Below are 24,977 nucleotides of genomic sequence, written 5' to 3' on the forward strand. Positions count from 1 at the left end.
AGTCACTGACTGAGCACCCATGCACTCCATAACAGAAAGCTTATTTTATAATAAAGTGTTGAATATCTCATGTAATTTATTGAATACTGTACTGCAAGTGAAAAACAGAATGACTGGGTACAGAATTTTTGTAAATGTTCACCCTCCTGATTGTGGGGCTGACTGGGACCTACGGGTTGCTGCCACTGTCCAGCATCACAAAAGAGCATTGTACAGATACTGCTAGCCTGGGAAAATATATCAAAATTCAAAATTTGAGGTACAGTTTCTCCTTAATTCCTATTGGTTTCATACCATTGTAAAGTCAAAATATTGTAAGTCAAACCATCATAAGTAGGGGACTGTCTGTATTCCAAACCTCCTGTTTTTCTCCTATCTTGGGACTGTTCAGGGAATTCTTCAATGTGACCACCTGCTGGACATGAATAGAATAGTCCTGTATGTGTGTATGTGTGTACCTACCTGTGTGTGTGTATTTTAAAATCTGGTGTTCACTTTGTTCTTTAACAGTCTCAAGTTTCTACCGAGATTGTATTGATAAATAGCATTGCTGGTTTACATTTACATTAAGTATGTTTGGTTTAAAAATACATATGCCTTATTTTTCTTACAATCCTCATTTAAAAATTTTTTCAATGTTTATTTTTGAGAGAGACAGAGAAAGAGTGTGAGTGGTACTGGGGCAGAGAGAGAGGGAGACACAGAATCCAAAGCAGGCTCCAGGCTCTGAGCTGCCAGCACAGAGCCCGACAAGGAGCTCGAACTCACGATCCATGAGATCATGACCCGAGCCAAAGTTGGACACATAACCAACTGAGACACCCAAGCGCCGCTCTTACCATCCTCATTTTAAAACAAACTCTTTGTAAAGAGAATACTTTTGCTCAATTCAGTAAGGCTACAGGCACAACAAGAATTTTACTAGCTGATGAGTCTGTCCTCTTTCTTTAGCAATGTCAGGAAGGTCCCATTTATTTGAATATTCTGCTAAAAATGTCACAGCTGCAACTATGTTAAGATTTATCCATGAAATTTAATTTCTGATTGGTCAGAAACTAATTACCTTGCCTTCATGCTAATAATGTTCAGCAGCCAACTTACTTGAGAAACAAAATCAGTTATAATGGTATTTTTTTAAGGTATGTGACTTGTTACCTTAATCCTTATATGTATTACATGGATACCAAACCATAAATGATGATCAATTTGCAATAAACCTTATAATGCAAAATCTTGTAGAGAGTTCCACACCACAAGAAATAATAATGTTTTCACTTAAATAATTGATCAAGCTGAGTCTTGTGATACTGGTTGGAATAATTCCAGTTGTTCAGTTGTGACCTTAGACATAATTTTCCCTCATACTTTTGAAAAATGTACCTTAAAATTTTACCAGAATTAGGTGATAACCTCCATGGCTTTGTGAATTTATGCTAATATCTCCCCATACTCTGCTTCTGGGAAGGGTTTATGCCATTTTGAGGTTTTAATACTTCTGTACTGTTAGTATCTGAGACAATCAAAACTTTTTTCATCTATGAGCCTGCTGAAATGTAAATCTGCAAGATCTATTCAGAAGTATTAGTTTCCATTATTTTATGCAGAAGTTTCTCCCTTGGCTTGGGGTCCCTGGATTAAAATACTGCACTGAAACTGCCTTTTAAATGGCATTCATAGTAAGAGAAATTGTATAGACGCTGCTACACAGTGTTTTCTCCAAAAGCCTTAACCTAACTTCCGGCAATGGTGCTAGACACAGTGGATTCATAATAGTTTATTTACAGAGCAAACACGAAGGAGTTTATGTGCTGGTTGACTCTCCTTGTTGCGTTTAGGTAAAAGTTTCAGAGTAAGCCAAGGCTTGTGTCAATAAAATTCAAGAACAAATCAATTGATTGTCCAAGGTAGGACAAAGTGATCCACATGATCTTTTCAGATGACTGGAGCATGTCATTAAAGGCAGGTTATAGGTATTCTATAAACATAATCATGTTTTCCTAATTATTGGTCTCATCAAGAATATCTTTAAAGGGTCTTTAATGATGTTGAACAGGCATCATCTCATTTCATATCTCAGAGGGTTCTACATCGAAAGGAGGCTCAAATGATTCAGAAAAACATAATGGATCCTGGAAGAATGGCACCCAAAACAAAGATGGTGGTGTGGAATGAAATGCCTGCTCATTCACCTATTATTTGTGGTATTTTTTTCCTTCCTTCCTTTCCTTTCCTTCCTTCCTTCCTTCCATCACAGGATGAAGGAAGAACTATAAAGCAAAAATATCCATTTACAGCAGCACTGAAGTGATTATCAAAACTGACTTGACTTGTATAATGACTCCCTCTAACCAGCTGAAGATGATAAGGTAGCCTGAACTCTGAATGACCTTGAGTGAGGATGGCAAAACCACACTGTCTCTAACTATGAACATCCTTATGGCCAATGAACAATGGGACATGCTTTAACCAACAATGTACAGATCTATGAACTCACTTTGTCCTATCCTGGGTGTCAGTTTTCAATGCTTAATTAACACAATCAACTTGCAGTGCCCTTTTCTGGAACTTAAAATCTCTGACTTCTCCTCTTTACTGAACTACTCGATTAATTTATTCGTGGATGTCTTTAGTTGCCATGCCAGTTAGTAAATGCAGTTTTGTAATTTTTTAAATTATAATAATAATATCATTTGTCTACAGAAAGTACAACAATTTCTTTCCTGGAATTAAACAATTTCCTTTTGAAAATCCTAATATTTCTGGGTCCAGGCAAGAATTCTCCTAACCCAGATGCTTAACTGACTGAGCCACTTAGGTGCCCCTCAAAACCTAGTTCATTTTAAAAAGATACCTTTTGGGGCGCCTGGGTGGCGCAGTCGGTTAAGCGTCCGACTTCAGCCAGGTCACGATCTTGCGGTCCATGAGTTCGAGCCCCGCGTCAGGCTCTGGGCTGATGGCTTGGAGCCTCTTTCCGATTCTGTGTCTCCCTCTCTCTCTGCCCCTCCCCCGTTCATGCTCTGTCTCTCTCTGTCCCAAAAATAAATAAATAAACGTTGAAAAAAAAATAAAAAAAAAATAAATAAAAAGATACCTTTTTTTATGAGTGGCCATAAACATACATATGCAACTAAAAGTAGAATACAGGTATTTTTTGAGAGAAAAAATTCTTAAGGTTATTCAGGAAAGAGAGTTTGAAGCTACAAATCATTTTAATATGCATAAAATTAATTGTCAAACTTTATATTGTGAAATTTAATTAAACATATTCTAGCCATTTGGGTTTTGAAATGCTAGGTATAATACTAAGTGAAAGATGTGAGGAATCAATATTATCCTTCTGGCATTTTTGTTTCAGCAGTATAATAGCTTTCTTACATGGTGTGTAAGAGAGCTAGTGATATTTTTACCTTGATCTATAGGAAAATGAACATTCTATAAAGGGTAAATCTATTAATTAGAGACCTGCACAGCTTTCTTTCTTGCTAGTATAATCATTAAATTGATTTTTCCAGTCCATCATGTAATTGTTCCAGCGATAGAATCCTGCTCTCCATTCTCGTTCTGCTTCATCAATATTTCCTGTAAAACATGGAATAAGTTGTATTAATCTAAATTTTAATCTGTTTACATTAATTGAAAAATAATTTTGATTATAGACGCTATTTTCTCCAAGTACACTGTGCAGTAATTTTTTACTTTTCATTATTTATTATCAGCTTCTTTCGCTACCTGAAAAGCTTTAATAAAATTTTATACTTTACATGGAAATGCAAATAATATATATGTGAATTGAATATATCATAAAAATGTGAACATGAATTGATATATTATGTCAAATTATATTACATAACATATATTTAGTTTCTAAGAAGATATATAGATGTTATCTTTTTTTGAACCCCTCTGCATAACAGAAATCTCATTTAATGCATTTCATTTATGTATGATACAACAGACTATTATTTCTGATGAAAATATTTATATATATTTATTAATGCATAAGGGTAACGTTGTAATTGACATTCCATGAAGATTTTATACTCACCCTATATGAGTTATTTTAATTCCAAACAATGCCTACTCATTGAAAGCAGCTTATTGAAACTACTACATGAAAGCAGTTTATTAATTGCTTTACAAATTAGAAAGATGACTAAGAAAATCTCTGCTCTTCAGTAGCTTGCAAAGTGTATGCATGTGTCAGGAGAAAGGAGTGTTTATGTCAGAAATAATGTGAGGCAATGAACCAAAAACAGTCTATGTGTACTACAGGCACCTTGAAACCTTGATTTATTTGAAAATCTATTACATTAAAGAATAAAGTTTGTGAGCAATAGAAACTCTTGAACACAAACTTCTGAAATTATGTATATATGTTCCTAATATTAAAAATTTTTAATGTTTATTTATTTTTGAGAGAGAGAGAGAGAAGGAGTGTGAGTGGGTGAGGGGCAGAGAGAGACGGAGACAGAATCTGAAGCAGGCTCAAGGCTCAGAGCTGTCAACACAGAGCCTGATGTGGGGCTCAAACTCATGAACCTTGAGATATGACCTGAGCCAAAGTCAGATGTCTAACCTACTGAGACACCCAGAAGCCCCTCCTAATATTAATATATATGATAAAGCTAGAAGATTGTTTAAGTTATTTAAATCTCTAAGTATTTTACACATTTGTTGTTTTACTTTTTAAACTCTTAGAATGCTGTGCTATAGTCATTGAATTAAAAACAGCATTTTGAGTTATTTCAGTTACCTTGAGAATAAAGACTGACAGTGTTTTAATTATATACTTTTCAGTTAGGAATTTTTGAAATTAATTATAACTTTGTAAGATATTAATTTGGAGAAGGCAGTTCATATGATCTCACTACATTATACATGAAAATATGTCTTTGTTTCATTCATACTGTTAACAATGGAGCACATTCAGTGATTTATTTTTAGTTTATATGAAAATCAAAATATTTAAAACATTTACACAGCTACTAAAATATCCCCTGTAATTTAAGATATATTTAAGTTTGAAATGTTCATAATGCTTGGACTTTGGATAAATATTTGAGAATATATACAAAAATTTCCCATTTTAAAAATGGCTTTTAAAAGGTCAATGACTGTAATTATTTTGTGAATAATAGAACTTTTCTAAAAAAACATTAGATGTGAAAGACATTAAATATCATGCCAAATGATCCACTCCTATGATATTTTTTATAATTAAATGCTGTTTTAAGTGTTATGCAAAATAAGGGCTCTAAAGTTCAGAAAGAACAAAATTTTTGTTATAAGAAATAAATGAAAAAAAAAAGAAATGATTGGTAATCTAGCACTTACACCATGAATTTTAATACTCAGAAAAAAAGTCTTAGATTTAATTTTTTTTCTTGTACATAGAATGATGCCAAATCCATTAATTCATATAAATGTAAACTTATTTCCTTATGTATCATAATCAAACACTATACTTTGCTTTTTAGTGCACAAATGCATTGTAAACCTTAATAATTTTTTTCTTTAATAATACTGAACATTGACTAAGACAATAAAATATGAAACATTTGATTTTTTTCTAATACAACTCAGAAGAACTGAATACACCTTAGTAAAAAGATAACAAAAATTTTGAATCCATGACATAAATCAAACCAAAATTAGTTCTTATTCTTCCTCTTACTTCTCCTCTTCCTCCAAACTGGAATACTACTTAAGTGGCTATAGATTGATCATCTGTGAGATGTAGATGTATCATCTTGTAGTTAACAAGGTACTATAATGTGAAATAAAATACATTATTTAGGCTTTGGACTGATGTGGGTTAAATTCCAGCTTGACCACTTATTATATTTCTGACATAGCAAGAATTCTTAACTTTTCAAATTAGTTTTCCAACTGTAAATGGGGTTGGTGTTCACTATTGTGCAGTGTTACTGTGAAGGATAAATCAGCTGGTATGTACATTATAAAATCAAGCTCGATACAGCTATTGGGAGCTCCAAAAATGAATTTACTGCCCTATTACAAAAATTTATTCTTAACTTTGCTCTCTATTGAATCCATGTACAGCTAGATCAATACTAGTAGTTCATAAATATATTGACACAACTTTTTCAGGACTTTCATGCTCTTTGATTTGTCCACATTGTTGTCTCACTTGGAAAAAGAAAGAGTCAGGCTTTCTTCCTTACAGAAAGAGTAATACTAATAAAGCTACTTTTTGTCTTGCCAATTAAAAAAGAGTGAGCAGGGGCGCCTGGGTGGCGCAGTCGGTTAAGCGTCCGACTTCAGCCAGGTCACGATCTCGCGGTCCGTGAGTTCGAGCCCCGCATCAGGCTCTGGGCTGATGGCTCGGAGCCTGGAGCCTGTTTCCGATTCTGTGTCTCCCTCTCTCTCTGCCCCTCCCCTGTTCATGCTCTGTCTCTCTCTGTCCCAAAAATAAATAAAAACGTTGAAAAAAAAAATTTTAAAAAGAGTGAGCATATTTCACCAGAGTGGAGTCTATTTAATCAAGTTGAAGGAGGTAAGAAGGAATACAGGAGAGGTGAGTTGACTCAAAATTATAAATGGAGGTAAAGTTAGAAGAAAAGATTAAAATGGATATTGAATTGTTCTGATGATTATAATAAAAAAAAAGTGATTCATGTACTTTGAGATTTCATTGAAAATCTCTCTTGTCCCCATTACTTATTTTCCTATTTGTTAATCAATTACTAAAATTACCAAGAAATGCATAATTCTTTATGAGACAGATCAGAAACACATTTATTTTCCTGTTATAATTCTGAGTGTGGGATTAGAGTGAACTATATCTATACTAATACTACAGAGTGAATTACCATAAGCTCAGGCTAGGCTTTATGAAGACATCACTTACAGGCATACCTATTTTATTGCACTTTACTTTATTGTGCTTTGCAGATACTGCGTTTTTACAAATTGAAAGTTTATGGCAACCTTGTATCAAGTTAGTCTATCCACACAATTTTCCCAACAGTATTTGCTCACTTCATGTCTCTATGTCATGTTTTGGTTCTTCTTGCAATAGTTCAAACTTTTCATTATTATTCTATTTGAATTGCTGCAATCTCATGATAAAACTGTAAAGGATGGGGAGTTGCTTCTTATGGATGAACAAAGAAAGTCATTTCCTGAACTGGAATCTACTCCTGATGAAGATGCTGTGAAGATTGTTGAAATGACAACAAAGAATTTAGACATTACATAAATTTAGTTGATAAAGCAGCAGCAGGGTTTGAGAGGATTGACCCCAATTTTGAAAGTTCTACTGTGGGTCAAATGCTATCAAGTAGCTCAGATGATAGTGTTTTTAGCAATAAAGTATTTTTATTTCAATTTTTTAAATGTTTATTTATATTTGAGAGAGAGAGAGAGAGAGAGAGAGAGAGAGAACCAGCAGAGGAGGGGCAGAGAGAGAGGTGGAGACAGAATCCTGAAGTCGGACGCTTAACTGACTGAGCCACCCAGACACCCCAGCAATAAAGTATTTTTAAATTAAGATGTGTTCACTATTTTTTTAGACACAATGCTACTATGTCTACTACTTAATGGACTTCAGTATACTGTAAATATAACTTTTATGTGCACTTGGAAACCAAAAAGTTCGTTGACTTGCTTTATTGTGATATTCACTTTATGGTGGTGGTCTGAAACCAAATGGCAATATCTTCTATGTATGTCTGTATTTTTAAAATGCAACAAAGGAAAACAACACTAGATCTAACGCTTTTCTTCATTGGGAAGATTTGAAGGTCAAAGTGGTTTTTCCTTTAGGTAAATTTACTCTTTCACTTTTAGTGAAAAATATTGGTATCTTATTGACATTGAATGGATCATTTCTCTACTTCCTTTTCTTTCTTTTTCAAACAATTATGAAGTACTGTGCAGTTACATTTTGAGTGAAAATTGTTGATAACATCTGAAACAAATACTGCACATTTTATTTCTTGCAGGTGCATGCAATAATAGCACAGGCATATGCTGAAGTATAGTCTGAAAGTTAAGTGCTAGAATTCATGTGTTTAAACAAATCTTAAGGATCATTTTATTTGAGAACATTTATTGCTCAAAAGTAAACTACTGCTCAAGTGGTACTTATAAAGCTCATTGGGTTTCCATCTTGAGTGAGGTGAATATTTCTCCTTTTAAGAAATCCAGTTAGTTTTTTTTCCTTTATGTGTATAGCTGTTGTGTGTGTTTGTGTGTGTGTGTGTGTGTGTGTGTGTGCGTGTGTGTGTGTGTGTGCATTTAATAATATTGCCATAGAAACTTCAGCACAAGTCATCTGAATAACCCCAATTTGCAAAATATCAAAGATTGAAATGTATGAGGTTTTGCAACTTGAAATACACAAAATATGGTAAGAACATGTTTTCTTAATCTTTTTAATCCCCCTACATTATTTATTTATAAAACCTAAAAACATGTAACTTCAAACTGGTTTTGTTTAAATGTAAAAAAAGTTGTTGATTATTAATGAAGACATTGATTTTACAACAATCATATCATGCATTTACTTTAAATTTTATAAAATATATTGAATATAACTTTTTGGGGAGAATTATCTGAAAAATGCTAAAGTATAAAATTGTGTTTTTTAAAGACACTTTGGAACTATTCCAAAGCACTGTACAAACCCAGAGCAAGGTGTGGTATTTCCAAACAGCAGTGGTTCAGCACTGGATAGGAAGGAGTGGCAGCTAGCCAAAAACTTAACAGTTTGTTTATTCAATCTGCTTTATGACAATTCACTATTTAAAGATAGAGATTTTGAAGTACATCTTCAAAAATTGTTGATACTGAAGTTTTATTTTGTCAACAAATAAATTACAATAGGCTGCACAAGCTCAAACCAGAACAAGTCAATTTGGCTTATGATAAGTTGGTCATTGAAAATCCTCCCCACTCCCCTTTCATTGTCCCTCAAGTACAACCTTCTCATTTAAAAATATTTTAAGTAAAGATTAAGAATGTGCCATCTGTGATATGTTAAATGGTACCTCTTTTGGTCTCTTGGCAGTTTAAACATGTTACCTCATTGTTATTCACACCCGGAGGACACAAGGGCAGCACTGTAGGTTTGCCAAGGGATGCAGAAACCCATCTCTGGATATATATTATGTCACAGAACATTTGGTAATACACAGAGCACGGGTATATCAGAAACATCTCCCAAACAGATGGAGTACATAATTATAATTTTGGTGAGTAATGTCTGATAATTAAAACACATATTAAACAATCAAATATAGCTCTGAGATGCCCATATTTGCCTGAAACTAACCCCCAACCTCTCTAAACATTAAACCAAAACAGCTACTATATTGCGGTATCTAACACAGCCTGAAAATTGCAGAGTATTATGATGAACAGAGTGGTAAAGTCTAAAGGAATGGGGCAGCAATATGTCTGATGGTTGAAAGTCAATTACTTTTACTTAAAAAATAAAGACCTGAGGAGTCACATGGGTTAGAAACAGCTGGGCGTTTTAAAACCAGCAAGTGAGTGAGATACACATGTCATTTTCCTCACAGAAGAGGCGATCATTCAAGCTGATTGCTCGAGTTGATTTAAATATCTTCTTACTGATGAGTTTTGAAATAACATAATAATATGGACCAGTTTTCCTAGCACTTCCTTGTATAAGCTTATGGAATCCTTTCTTAAAGATTAGTTAACTAAATTATTGTTTGTTTATTGTATTATGGAATACATGTATGTGTTCAAGATAAATATCTCTAACCTCAGAATATTTAGAAATGTTTGGAGTCTGCTTTTAAACATTTAATTCTGGAGGGTTTTTTCCACCCTTAGAAATCAAGAGTTCTGTTTATCAATAAATTTGTTTTTACCTCTCTTTGAGTATAAATTATATTTCATTCTATATTTTATTAATTATATTATTAGTTCTATACATTGCCTTCTTTATATATTCATTTGTTCATTTATCCATTAATTAGTTACACATAGACTAACTAATGTGTTAGCAAGCAGTGCCCTATTTTAGTTCCACTACCACGTTTTATGTTCCTCTACGGGAGAATTTCTATTTTAGTTTTCTTTACTACTAAACTGCTACTCATATAGTAAGACCTCAAAACACATCTAAACTTGCTGGAAGAAAGTTGTTAAAATTATCTACTCACTGGAATCAAGTAATTGTAAAATCACAAGTTAATACCATCACTGTCCCTTGGATAGTCTACCTTTTCTCCCTTTTACATAATCCACAATCAGTTACTTGACCAACTACTAAAAAGCACATACCTGTCATTTCCAAGACTTTGGGAAAAAATAGTGTCCAGAATCGGCATTGTTGAGCACGTAGTTTAGTGTGTATTTTTGGTGACTCTGCATTCAAGGTTAAATATTTTTGATCGGTGCTTCTGAAGGCAGGCCATCGTGTGCTGTTGTTCTGGGTTCCATTTGGATTTCTAAAAAATTAAAGAGACACAGTGTAGTTCTACTAAAATCATTGTTAGAATATTGTTCTCAAAAACCAACAAGAGCTTTTAAAAAGTCAGAAAAAATGTGGATTTGTTTTGATGAGGTCAAGTAAAAATGAACTGGGTAGAATGTTTTCAGTAACTTGAAGCATTAAATTAGTTAAAAGTGTAGGAATTAAAATTTAAAGAAAAACTTTTTCCATGCATTTTGGCTTAACATACAAGGAAGAAAAAATTTTTTTTTTCTATTTCAGGAATAGACAAGCTTAAACAAGCTTGAAGGGTCAGTATTCTTTTTGTTTCCTTTTATTCCTTTACCTCAGATCCAATCTTTTCACAATGAAGATTAATACCATTTTCTCAATATCTTGCATCTATGTTGTTCTATTTGTTCCTGTCATTACTGTCTGAGTTTGTGACTGATTACACATCTTATTATGCAATAACTTCATTACTATAGGAAACTGCCTTCAGTCTCACTTTTAAAGATAAAGGTTCATTTATTTCTTTTGAGAGAGAGAGAGGCGGGGGGAGAGGCAGAGAAAGAGGGAGACAGAAAATCCCAAGTAGGTTTTGCACTGTCAGTGCAGAGTCCCTGATGAGGGATTCAAAGCCATGAACCCTGAGATCATGACCTGAGCCAAAATCAAGAGTCAAATGCTTAACTGACTGAGCCACCAAGGTGCCCCAGTCTCACTTTTAAGTTGATCTTACATTCTTATAGATCTGCTCACTGATTAAAAATTGTTTCAGTGATTCACTGTGGGTTCAGATAAATTTAATTAATATGGTGCCACCCATATTTCCAAGCTTATTTTCAGATAGTCTCTGCATAAGGCAACCGACAGGAATTAGGGACAGTTCCTTAGTAATTCCCTCCTCTATTTCACTTCCTTGCCCTTGTCACAGCTACTCTGCTTGGAATCCCTTCATTTCCTGATAGCATGGGTCTAGGTCAATTCCAATTCTCTTTTTTATATTCTCCTTTTGTGCTGATATTTCCTATATCTTTCATTGTGATTTTTAAATCAATAACACTTGTCTCTATTTTTTAGAAAAAAATTTTAAATGTTTTTTAACATTCATTTTTGAGAGACAGAGCATGAGTGGGGGAGGGGCAGAGAGAGAGGGAGACACAGAATCTGAAACGGGCTCCAGGCTCTGAGCTGTCAGCACAGAGCCCGATGCGGGGCTCAAACCCACGAACGATGAGATCATGACCTGAGCTGAAGTGGGGCACTCAACGGAATGAGCCACACAGGCACCCCTCTATTTTTTAGAAATTTATAGTTTGGGGTTTATTTGCACCTTTGTAGCACTCAATAATATGTTCTTACCTAGATCACACAAACACAAATTCAAAGAGTAAACATTTTGAGACTCCAAATAGCCACTGGTGAGTCCCTAGATTTCCCTTTAATGAACTTTTATGCTATGATTATGAATTAGACTCTGCTCTAAGATCTAGAAATACAAACAAATATGGGAAACATATGTACATATGTGCAAGGAAGAACATTCGTGAAAACAAAGAATCAATATATGGTAGCCTAAACCAAACATAAACAAAGGGACACAAATTGTCAGAAGAGGGAACAATCACTACATGTTTGCAAGAAAATTGCCTGAAGGAAGGAGATTCTAACTGACATAAGAAGAGCAAATAAAGAACTGATCCAGGAAGAGAAGTTGGAAAAACTAGAGAAAGGGAAAACAATTAACATAAGTATAAATAATGAGTGTTCATGTTAGGTCAAATAACAATGAAAAAACTAGTTTTCTTGGAATATAGGATAAAGGACATCCTATTAGAGTTACAGCTTCAGGATATCAGTGTTATTGCATTAACATCTGACAGCCTAGGAAAATGGTTTGAAGTACAACTTCAGGCATTTATTATTCTTAAGGGATTTTTGACTAAATGGCTTATTTTGAACATAACATTTTAGAAATACTGACCTGGAAGTTATCCAGAATAATCAAGAACCTATAGTCACAGGTATTTCTATCATAAACAGAAGACTAAAGTGATAAGGATAAGTAATTCATTCCTTTCTCCTAGAGTCTACCTTAAGTAAAATTATGTAAGAAAACCTCTAGTTGAACTTTTCTAAAAATTCAATGCACAAATTTCTTTGTCATTCTAATAGTTCTGTAGATTGGTATGGATAGAAAGTTCGGAGTAGTGACAGCAGATACAAGGTTTTTTTGTTGTTGTTTTGTTTTGTTTTGTTTTCCAAAAGCCTGTGAACTCAGTAGATTTTGGAAAGAGAAGCAGGCATTCATTCAGCGTGGTTATCTACAGGCACATTTTGCCATCAAGAACTTGTATCGAATAAGCACCATAAATTCATATTTTATCATAAAAGTAGACATATTCAACCATGAATTCAGGAGCTTTGGAGATAAATAGCTTCTTGATGGACTAGTTGATTTTATGTAGGAATTGGATGGTTAAAAAGAATTATTAATAACTAGAGCTATTCAAGCTAAACCAATATCATAACAGGATTGAAACCTCCTGCTTTAGGGTATTATTTGAGAGAGGTCATGAAGAAAATTTCTCTGGATCACAGATGGCACACTTGTCTAGGTGAATTATGTAGTCTCTTCCCTTTCTTTTAAAGCTTTAGAAGCTAACAAGTACAGCTGCTGGAGGCTGGATATTAAACCAGGAGAACCATTGGTCTGATTCGGTACAGCAATTCTTATGTTCCTAAATTGCCCACTTTCCTTCTAATTCCACTCTAATTAACTTATGGCACGATTTTAACTGCTCATTCATTTCTGGCTGCTGCAAATGGTGACTTAAAGTGAGCTGACTCGTACTTGAGTTCAAGAGCAAAGCACTATTGGCACTGCCCGTGTTCATTTGACAAACTTTGTCCTATGAAATAACTCATGAAATTCCAGAATGCAATTCAGAGATAATAAAATTCCTTTGCCTATGGATGCAGATATAGTTTTCAAAAAGTGATTGAAATAGCTATTGAAGCGATGGAGCATTTTACTGTATAATTTGAAAGAAATCTTCAAAGAATTTAAAACTTAACAAGAGATATAATTCACTTTCTATCCGCATCAATTAAAGACTTTATGAAATACAACGTATTTTCCAGATACACAATTCTGAAACACTATATAATTTTAGTCTCAAAACTATAAGATATATTTAAACATCTTGGCTTTGCTGTTTTTTAAAAATATTTCCTGTTCTTGTCACAAAATAGAGACTTCAAAGTGCTAATACCTAAATTTTTTTTTTTATAAAATAGAGAAATCTCTGCTCTGTTTTTACTATGAGATTTTTTTCCCCTACTTTGTGGTATACAGAAGCGGTCTAAATATCATTCATTACACTTTTCCTCTTATGTAGGTTGGAAAATTTTTAAGACACAGCTTGTTTAACCAAAAAGGCAGAGTATTTTCCTAACATCTGTATTTCAGGAAATTACCTGCTTGTCATTGATATTTGAGCAAAGATTTGATGTCTTATTTTATGAATAGACTTATAAAAAAGACTTTAATTGACTCAGGGTGCCTGATATGAAGACAAAGTATGCATTCAGCTCTGTGCATCAAGTTTTCTTGGGATTATAAATCCCAGGATTGCCTATCAATCTTAACATAAGAATTAAGATTCTTTTTGATTAAGAATTTTGAGACAATGGTATCTAAGAAAGCTATACAATGATTTTAAAGTGAATATATTTCTAGTAAGATAAAGCCATGATTAGTAGTTGTAAATTGAAAGGCCATCTGAAATATTCCACTCCTGTGAGAGGGCTACAGATGACACTGGATAATTTCTTAAATATGAAAATGTTTATAGATTTATATTCTATGTTAAGTCACACTTGAATAAAATTGTATATTAATTTACAGAGTAGAAGGGCTATTAGAGAATCTGAATTTAGCAAAAAAAATTCATCTATTCATTCAACAAATACTGAATGCATACGACTTCAGGTTTATTTAAGTCACAGAAAATCAACAAAGACAAAAATAAAAACTCTTGCCCCTTGCAGTATTCATTCTTTGAGGAAGATAGACCATAAACAAGATAAATAAGGAAAATACAATATGTTGGGTAGTAATAGTTCTAGAGAGGGGGCAGTGGTGAAGGAATATGCAATAATGAATTTGATTGGCCTTGGTCCATAGTTCCTATGAGGTAACCTCTGAATGTTTGGAATTTTGCACCATACCGAACTGTTTATGCTAACACGGCGACTCATGGTGGGCATCAATGGCTTTTGCTAAAGGCTTGACTCAGGGTGGGGCTGTTCACACTGATATCTTATGGAAGGAACCAGCCATTCCAGAAGGACCAACCATGTGATTAGAGGGTTGGGACTTTGAGCTAGGTAATATCAACCTGACCTCCAGGAAGAGGAAGAGGGCTGAAGATTGAGTTCAAACACAGTGGCTAATAATTTAGTCAACTATGCCTATATAATGAAATTACAATAACACTCTGAACCTTAAGCTCAGGTGACCTTCCTGGGCTTGTGATACTCCATGTACACATTGCCACAATTAATGCCATGAAGGTAATGCATCTATGAGGTCCCAGAAGCTTTGCCTTTGGAATCCTGTCAGTACCAGATCCTGTTTTATGTATCTCTTCTTTTGACTGGTTCTGATATATATCCTTTTATTATATAAAAACTGCAATTGTGAAGCATCTTGGTGGCTCAGTTGGTTAAGTTTTCTACTCTTGATTCCGGCTCAGGTCATGATCTCACAGTTGGTGAAATTGAGTCCCTCATCTGAACTGACAGCACAAAGCCTGCTTGGGATTCTCTCTCTCTCTCTCTCTCTCTCTCTCTCTCTCTCTCTCTCCCCCTCCCCTGCTCTCTCTCAAAATAAATAAAGAAATCTTTTAAAAAAGATTGCTCTCTCTCTCTCTCTTTCAAATAAATATTGAAGAAAAAAAACTTCAGTTGTAATTATAGCACTCTCCTGAGTTCTGTGAGTCATTCTGGGGCATGATTAAATCTGAGGAAGTTCACAGAGACTTCAAATTTAGAGCCCACTATTCTGAAGTGAGGGTGGATCTGGTGGCTTTGAACTTGGAACTAGTGTCAGAAATCTTGGGCTAACTTGGAAGTCTGAAGGCCTGAGCCATTAACCTTGATTTGGCTACCTCAGGGTAGGGAAGCTGCAATATTTGATAGGAAAGGAACTTTTAAGTAAAGACTTGAAGAAGGAGAGAACTGAGATATGCAATTTTTTGGAGGAAGAACATTTCAACAGAAGGGCTAGAAAGCAAAGGCTACAAGACAGATAAGCATCTGGAGTTTTCCATGAAAAGTGAGTAAGAGAGTGGGGCTAGAGTAGAGCCAGCCAGGGAGGGAGTAGTCTGAGGGGAAGTTGGAGAGGTAACAGGAGACCACATTAATTAGTGAACTATAGGTCCTTGTAAGCTTTTTATGTCTACTCTCCGTGGGAGAAGTAATTGGAGGGTTTGCACAAAGAAGAGACAAGATCTCACTTATATTTTTCAAAAGATTATCTGGCTGGAATTCTGGGAATAGACTGCAGAGAATCCAAAGCCAGAATCAGAGAGAGCACCTAGGAGACCACTGTATAATTTAGGTGAGAGATGATGGTTGTTTGAACCAGGTAGGTAGTAGTAGAAGTTGAGAGAAGTGGTCATATCTTGAGTGTATTGAAGGTAGAGAGCACCCTTGCAATTTGCCAATGGAGTAGATATAGAGAGAAAGAGAGCAGTCAAGGATGACACCAAGGATTTTGGCCTGAAAAATTGGAAGGATGAATGGAGTTGCCATTACTGAGATAGAAACTGCTGCAAGAAGAACATATTTGGAGGAAAATATTGAGAATTCAGCTCTTTGCATGTTAAATTTGAGATACAAATACAGAATGGAAGTAGACAGTTGGAATTTAGTGGCTAATCTTTATTTTACTGAGGGAATCTCTGTCTTACAAATGGATTCACAAGCTCTTGAAGGTACTATTCCCCAGGAACACCAATATTCTGACTCAGTTTCCAAATTTCAATGCAGAAATGACATTTAAAAATATACACCTTGCAATAAATGAATTCATAGGACACACAGCACCTGTCCCTTCCTATATTGTAGCTCCTTGGTCTAATGCTCCTTTTACCATCTTGTCAGACAGGCCTTCCTTGATGACCTCATTAAAATGGCCAGTCTCGATTTCCTCACACTTCAAAATTTCCTTTTTAAGTTTTTATTTAAATTCTGGTTACTTAACATACAGTGTAATATTAGTTTCAGGAGTACAATATAGTGACTTAACACTCGCATACAACACTTGATCCTCATCACAGGAAGTGTATGCCTTAATCCTCATCACCTATTTTACCCATTCCCACACCCACCTCCCTTCTGGTAACCATCAGTTTGTTCTCTACAGTTAAGAGTCTGTTTCTTGATTCGCCTCTCTTTTCCCTCTTTGTTCGTTTGTTTTGTTTCTTAAATTCCACATATGAGTGAATCCTATGGTATTTGTCTTTCTCTGACTTATTCCACTTTTCATAATACTCTCTAGCTCCATCCATGTCATTGCAAATGGCAAGATTTCATTCTTTTTTATGGCTGAATAATTCTCAAAATTTATTTTAACTGCACATTTTCCTCTTTCCTCATTACAGAGTGCTATGGTCTGAATGTTTGCATGCTCTCAAAATAAGGTGATGGTCTTAGAAGCTGGAGCCTTTGGGAAGTGCTTCAGCCATAAAGGCAGGCTCTCATGAATGGGACTGGTGTCTTTATATAAAAGGTTTCATAGAGATCCTTTGCCCCTTCCACCATGTGAGGACACAACAAGAAGGAGCTGGCTATCAGTTAGGAAGAGGGTCTTCACCAGAAGCTGACCATGCTGGTAACTTAATCTTTGACTTCTAGTCTCCAAAAGTGTGAGCTGTTGTTTAGAAGCTACCATATCTGTGGTATCTTGGTATCGCAAGAATGGGCTAAGACAGAGGGTAAGCTCCATGCAAACCATCATTTATTTACAACCTAAAACTGTGCTGAATCATAGTATTTAGGAAATAAATATGAAGAAAAAAATAAGAAACATCACAACATCATGGTAGTTTATCTCATTTGTCTTTAACTATAGTAAATATTCACATTTAAAAACCACCACCACATGGGAAATTATATTTCAAAGATGACTTATATGACTATAAGAGTCTATGGGATAGTTTTAACATGTGTCTTACACGTAAACTATTTTTTACCATGACAGTTTAACATTTAAATAAACATAATTGATAACATAGCATAAATTTGTGCCTAGGAGATCTCATTTAAAAAGTGAGATGTGCAGATTTATTATTCTTAGAAAAAAATTAGGAACCAATTGAGCAAAACTGATCAAAAAGAAATTAAAAAGGAGATAATATCATGATTAGTAGTGGTAGCAGAAAATGAAAAGTTTCACAAGTTGCTTCTATTTTGACATTTATGTAAAGAGCAAACAAAGCAATTTAACATAGTAAACAAATTTTCTCTTCATATATAAGTATATAATGATGAACATGAATTCATAATATAATCTGTTTTAGAAAAATATGAAGACAGGTAAAACAGTGATGCTAGTACATAGCAAGGGATAAATAAAATCCTGTTTCTCTCAAGATCATATTCTTTGCTTCATTTTGTATACAGGCAACTCCTTACGATAAATATAGACATTAAATACATTTTGAAGTAGTTTTATTCCTTCTAGAGACATTTTCTGTGACTATATTTATAAATTTGACAAAGTGCCATTATTTATTTCATTTAAGTGTGCTAAAAACTATTCAATCTTTAAAACTGACCAAACAGTAGCTTTTTTAATTAAATTAATAGTAACATTTATTCTTTAAAATTTTTTTTTAACATTTATTTATTTTTGAGAGACAAAGAGAGGCAGAGCATGAGCAGGGGAGGGGGAGAGAGAGATACAGAATCCGAAGCAGGCTCCAGGCTCTGAGCTGTCAGCACAGAGCCCAACGCGGGGACGCGGGGCTCAAACTCACGAACTGAGAGACCATGACCTGAGCTGAAGTCGGACGCTCAACCAACTGAGCCACCCAGGTGCCCCAATTGTAACATATATTCTTAATCATATAACCAACTAAATATCCACTGAATTCTCTTAAATCAACTTAGTATTAATTTGTGAATGCATTCCCAATAATTCAAACATACTGCCTCCATTTTAACCTATAAGGCTGTATCCTAGGTTGATCAATTAATTTTATAGAACTTATACTGAACTTTATCGTTTCCTACAAGTTTCCAAGATGAATCTTTAAAGACAAATGGAATAATTTAAATAATTTTTCTTTGCATACAAACACACAAACATGCATATTTCTATGTATCTGACTCCTGACCCTGTGTGTGTGTGTGTGTGTGTGTGTGTGTGTGTGTGTGTGTGTATTCTGCAACTCGAATATTAGAGGTACCAAAAACAATTGAACAAATATCACTTATATACAAACGTAATTTATATCATACTATTGAAACTCACTGTAAAAGTACCAGTACCAGATTATATAGATAACAACTATATTTTGAGCTTTAGAGTAAATAACATCTTACTTATTTTTGCATATTCAGCATGTATCATAAGCCTGCACAGAAACTATACATTCAATAAATCCTTGCTTAAATGAGAACTAAGTGACTAGCCTTCAGAACTTTGGATGTATTTTAGATGAATTTAATATCAGTTATAAAATATTAATTTTCACAGTATTAGAAGAGAGGAATTAACTTTATTCTCATGTGTTAAGATGACAAAAAGTCTTGTAAATAATACTCTTCTCAGGTTAAAAACTTGAAAACTCACATTAGCTCTTTAAGTGTCTAAAGTAATAATGCATTTAATGTCCAAGTCCTACATCAGCTGATGAGGAGTCACAATATGCACGACTTTCTGAGTTTCTCATAAGCCCTGTTCACAAACTGAAACTCAGCTCTTTTCCAAGGTTCATTTTTGGCCTCATCTAGATTCACTGTAGTTTGTTAGGAAGGTTTTTATGGTCGTACTGTTCTCCCTTTGTAGGCAATAAGGGCAAAAATATTAGTTACTAAAGCAATATGTAGTGTATAATAATGTAGTTGTGCATAGAGAGTTTTTTATAAATAGATTATTTGCAATTTAAATTATATTTAATGCAAATATCTAAACCTAGTTCACTTTTGTTGTTTGCTTCCTTCCATCTCTTGACATTTCCAGTGCAAACTGTGGAGATGAGAGAAGTAATTATGGACAAACAAGTCTCTAGATTCATTGGTTTGTTAAGTTTCCCCCTTACTCCAACAGGTTCATTATTCTAGGCAAGAGTCTGGGTACCCAGAAGGGCAGGACTGTATTAGTACAACACAGAAGTTGTCAGTAATTCAGAAATTCTTTAACAATGACTTCTTGCATCTAAATCTACTGTGTGGATACAGTCCATGGTCAAGTTGGTTATTAAATTTTTATTACTTATCATTCCTAACTAGTGGATTGGAATACATTCTTAACCTCACAGAAAAATAGGAATACAGATATTTATGAGAGAAAGAGAGATCAGAGGAAGAGGAAAAGAAAAGAAGGGAAGAAAAGAGAAGAATCCTAAAGGCCATGTAAAAAACTGTATGATCCTGTTACCAAATTTGCTCAAAAAACAAACCATATCAATAGGCTAAACCACCTATGGAAGAAAAAAAAGAGAGGGAGGTTTATTTTCACTCACCATTAATAAAAAGGAACAGATTACATTTCAGTTAAATAAATACCATTAGCTAAATGAGATATGTTTAGCTGCAGATCATCTTCAAACTTTGAGAATAATTAGTAACTGTAGTAACTGAAGGTAGGCAGCATATGGGCTGAGGTTTCAGCACTAGCAATAAGCAAAGGCCCATTATAATATAGTATAGCTAGATATGTGCTATGAAAGTGGATGCCTGGTAAGAAAGAAACATCTAGTCTAAAGGATGATCATAAAAAGTAAAACTGTGGAATATTGAAGGTAAGGTAAGATTTTTTTAAGTGTATTTACTTATTTTGAGAGAGAGAGACATAATAGGAGGGCTAGAAAAAGAAGGAGAGAATCCCAAGTGGGCTCTGGGCTGGCAGCACAAAGCCCCAGAAGGGACTCAAACCCACGAATTGTGAAATCATGACCTGAGCTGAAATCAAGAGTTGGACACTTAACCGACTGAGCCACCCCAAGTGCCCCATGAGGTGAGAGTTCTTCAGGAAACTTGTCTAAACAACTACTTCTCCTCCTTCTTCTTCTTCTTCTTCTTCTTCTTCTTCTTCTTCTTCTTCTTCTTCTTCTTCTTCTTCTTTCTTCTTCTTCTTCCTTCTTCCTTCTCCCTCTTTTTCCTTCTCCTCCCCCTCCTCCTCCCCCCTCCTCCTCTTCCCCTCCTCCTCTTTCTCCTCCTCCTTTGTCTTCTTCTTCTTCTTCTTCTTCTTCTTCTTCTTCTTCTTCTTCTTCTTCTTCTTTCTTCTTCCTTCTTCTTCCTTCTTCTTCCTTCTTCTTCCTTCTTCTTCCTTCTCCCTCTTCCTCTTTCTCCTCCCCCTCCTCCTCCTCTTTCTTCTTCCTTGTTCCACATTCTTCCTTCTTCTTCTTTCATCTTTCTTCTTCCTTCTTCTTCCTTCTCCCTCTTCTTCCCCCTCCTCCCCCTCCTCCTCCCTCCTCTTCCTTCTTCTTCTTCTTCTTCCTCTTCTTTCTTCTTTCTTTCTTCTTTCATCCTCTTCTTCCTCTTTTTAACTAGTGCCTAACAGAACCTGGCACTGGTTATCAATGTTGCTGAACCCAATCATATTTAAGAAAAAAGGGGGGGGGAGGAAAATGTTTCAAATACACACAAACATGTTTCTCCTTTTAATCCAAATCTAAGTCCTCCTACACATATTCACCTTTGCTGAGATGTAGTATTTTGTTTTCCTTAAATTAATAACTAAGAAAAAGTTACCCAACTTAAAACACATTTCTGTTTTGTAAGAACTTTTAAATCTTAATTACTATTTAAATGTGGCCACTGTACTTAACCCACTCTCCTAAATACTGCACTGCAATAGTTGGATAGAGTCATGCAAACAAGTTGATTTCCAAGACGCAGTTCCCATTTAGCAATTGGTTTGCACTGCACATCTTCAGTTGTTTATCAGCTGAAAGAGCAAAAGGCTGCCAAACAAAAGATCTCTAAGATCTTTACTATCCTGGTAAAGTATGGTATGATGGATGACCAAAGCTTTCTTGGTCTGGTAAATTATTCTTTCTTCTTTCCGCTGCATTGTTTGGACAGAATGATTTGTTTAATTATCTGGAGAGTTAAACAGGAATACCAGGCAATGTTTGGCTCCTCCAGCTCTCCAGAAAATGAACTGGGTTGAACACTAGAGTGATTTATTTATTTATTTAGTGCTTTTTAAAGTTCTTATTTAAATTCCAATTAGTTAACATACAGTGTGGTATTAGTTTCATGAATAAAATATAGTGATTCAATACCTGCATACACCTGGTGCTTATCACAGCAAGTGCGCTCCTTAATCCCGATCACCTATTTTTACCCATCCCCCACATACCTCCCCACTGGTAACCATCAGTTTGTTCTCTATAATTAAGGTCTGTTTTACCTTCCCCTCTCTCTTTTTTCCCTTTGTTTGTTTGCTTTGTTTTTAAAATTCCACATACAAATGAAATCATATGGTATTTGTCTTTCTCTGTCTGACTTCTTTCCCTTAGCATAATACTTTTTAGATCTATCCATGTCATTGCAAATGGCCAGATTTCATTTTTTTTATGACTAATATTCCATTGTGTATATATACCACTTCTTTATCCATTATCCGTTGATGGACACTTGGGCTGTTTCCATAATTTGGCTATCATAGATAATGCTCTATAAACATTGAGGTGCATGTATTCTTTTGAATTAGTATTTTTGTATTCTTTGGGTAAATACCTAGCAGTATTTACAATTGCTGGATAATAGGGTAGTTTTTTTGTGGGGGGAGGAGCATCTCTATTGTTTTCCAGAGTGGCTGTACCTGTGCACATTCCCACCAACAGTGTGAAAGCTTTCCTCTTTCTCCACATCCATGCCAGCACCTGTTATTTCTTGTACTGTTGATTTTAGCCATTCTGACAGGTCTGAAGTGATATCTCATTGTAGTTTTGAATTGTATTTCCCTGATGATCAGTGATGTTGAGCAGCTTTTCATGTGTCTGTTGGCCATCTGTATGTCTTCTTTGGAGAAATGTCTGTTCTTGTCTTCTGCCCATTTTTTAATTGGATTATTTGTGCTTTGGGTGTTGAGTTTTAGAAGTTCTTTGTATATTTGTATAGTAACCCTTTATCACATAAATCATTTTCAAATATCTTCTCCCATTCCATAAGTTGCTTTTTAGTTTCATTTATCACTTCCTCCGCTGTGCAGAAGCTCAGAGAGAAGCAGAAACTTATTCTCCCTCCCTTCCTCCCTTTCTTTCTTCCTCCTTTCCTTCTTTTCTTTCTTCTTTTCTCTTTGTTAGCTTGGCAAGTGCATCCATATATCTTGCCTAATTTCCAAGTGTCCAAATGCATTATATTTGCATTATAATTTTGTTTCTAGTGGCAATAGATCAACCACTATCATTTGTATATGATCACATGAATTCCCAGAGACACTACAGTCCAAGGGTCTGTAGAAATTCCAGAAGCACTTTTACATAACAACACTAGAGCTCTTATTTTAATAAAAGGCAAACTTAACATTAATTATGGATAAGAAAATGATCCCAAACTGGAAACAAATTTGTTTCTCTTTTGAGTCTTCCAAATTCTATCAGTTTTGTACTTCATGTTGGTTTGCTGTAGTCTCTGCCATAAAGATAATGGCAGCAAGCCCACAGTTTCAGGAATAAGCCTAGGAAATGCCAAGAAAAAGTCCTGGAAACTTAGTTTTGTAGTAGCATATATATCTTAAAATAGTTTGATTTTAAGGGAACACTTGGACATTAGAAGAGACTTGGGAAATCAAATGCTCTAAGAAAATTATACAAAATCGCAATTATTGCAATTTTTTTCTTTAATGGGTAGTTTGAGCATATCAAATAATTCTCCTTGAATTAAAAGTTATTTTCTTTATATCACTATTCACTGGAGGTCCCTATATTTGAGTAATCACTTCCATTAAACTGAAAAGCTCCATGAGAGCGGAGAACATGACTGTGTGCTCATTCCCATAGCCTAGTATAGTCAGTGCTCAGTAAAGGCACGGGGTAGCCTACTATACCTTGCTGAAGTAAGTAAACCATTAAATTGATTATATTTCAACTTATTATAATTTTATGTATAAATATATAAATATAATTTTTTCTAATGTGCAAAGAAAGATTTAGCTAATTAATATATTACAAAATATAATCTTTCAACTATCTATATATGATTTTATTTGTATATTTACAGGGCATTGTTTTTAGGGAAAGTAAGTAATGGAAACAAGTGTGCCACATTAAGGTACATGGATAGCAATAATATCATTTTTGGAGAAACTGTCAGCATAACAAATAATTTAAGTAGTAACTTTTATGGCAATGCACATACATACAGAGCTTCAAATTACACTCAATGAATTTTCCAAAGTGAGCACTCAAGCATATTTAATTTCTAATCATTAAAATAGTTATACATACAAACCAATCTTATTTCATTTTAATGAGAGGTAAAAACATTTGATCTAAGTGATATTAAGTCTATATGAACATTGGAGAGATAACAGTAAATTATATATTTTCTATCTACAATATAAAATAGGATGCTGTTTTTCAATAATTCTATTATATTACTTGAACAATAATTAATAGATTAGAAATTATCCTATCCATATTTTTTAAAATATTATTTAAAATTTTTATGATGTCCTATCCCAGCGTCAATCATTTCTCATTAAAGAATTATATTTATTTATTAACATGGAGTTGGAAATGTTTTATAATCAATTATTTTCTGTTCTTAACTCTTTTCTGGATATTTTTCTAGCTTTTCTATTACTTAATTTTTTTTTTTAAGATTTTTACTCAATAATAAATAAAGGTTTCCTGAAGTAATGTTGTCCAATCTCCTATGCAGTATTTTATTCCCTGTAAAATATCTACATAAAGCTATTCCAGCTTCTGTTCATTCACTTTCCATAATGGGATGTGTGTCACATTCTGGACCAGGTCATTCCAATCCCTGACAACTTTATTCATTAGTAATTCTACTTGATAAAACAGACCTGTATTCAGGCCCTGCTAGAATTCCAGGCACTGTGGATATTTTTTATTCTTTCTCAAAGAGAAATATGTTTTTTTTTTCTTTCTTTATACTGTTAAAAATGGTCTCTATATGAATTTTACCCAAAGGTTCTCTGTTTTGTGCCCACATAGAATATATCTAAACTCTCTGTTATGACATAATTTTTTTTCTTGAAACCAGCTACACTCACTGCCACAACAAACACCATTTTTTTCCCCTCCAGACTAAATGTAACCTCTTCACT

The 24,977-nt window shown here is 34.4% G+C and overlaps 2 protein-coding genes across 3 annotated transcripts in view; one reads left to right on the forward strand and one right to left on the reverse strand.

Moving 5' to 3' along the window:
• LOC112849965 (uncharacterized) overlaps nucleotides 1-24,977 on the forward strand; it is a 566,245-nt gene that overhangs the window by 480,954 nt on the left and 60,314 nt on the right. The gene's annotated exons all lie outside the window — the stretch shown is intronic.
• The window catches only part of BCHE (butyrylcholinesterase), a 90,982-nt gene that overhangs the window by 20,628 nt on the left and 45,377 nt on the right, over nucleotides 1-24,977 (reverse strand). The window contains exons 3-4 of one of the 2 annotated variants that reach the window (XM_025913949.2): nucleotides 10,282-10,448; nucleotides 3,463-3,579 (exon numbers count right to left, since the gene is read on the reverse strand). In XM_025913949.2, coding sequence (XP_025769734.2) covers nucleotides 3,463-3,579; nucleotides 10,282-10,448 — 284 coding nt within the window. Of the gene's footprint in view, nucleotides 1-3,190; nucleotides 3,580-10,281; nucleotides 10,449-24,977 lie in introns of those variants that run through there. The other variant, XM_086674664.1, reaches the window with a different exon arrangement.

The sequence above is a fragment of the Puma concolor genome, chromosome C2 (genome assembly GCF_028749965.1).
Source record: "Puma concolor isolate L17-30 chromosome C2, mPumCon1.1.hap2, whole genome shotgun sequence".
Lineage (NCBI taxonomy): Eukaryota > Metazoa > Chordata > Mammalia > Carnivora > Felidae > Puma > Puma concolor.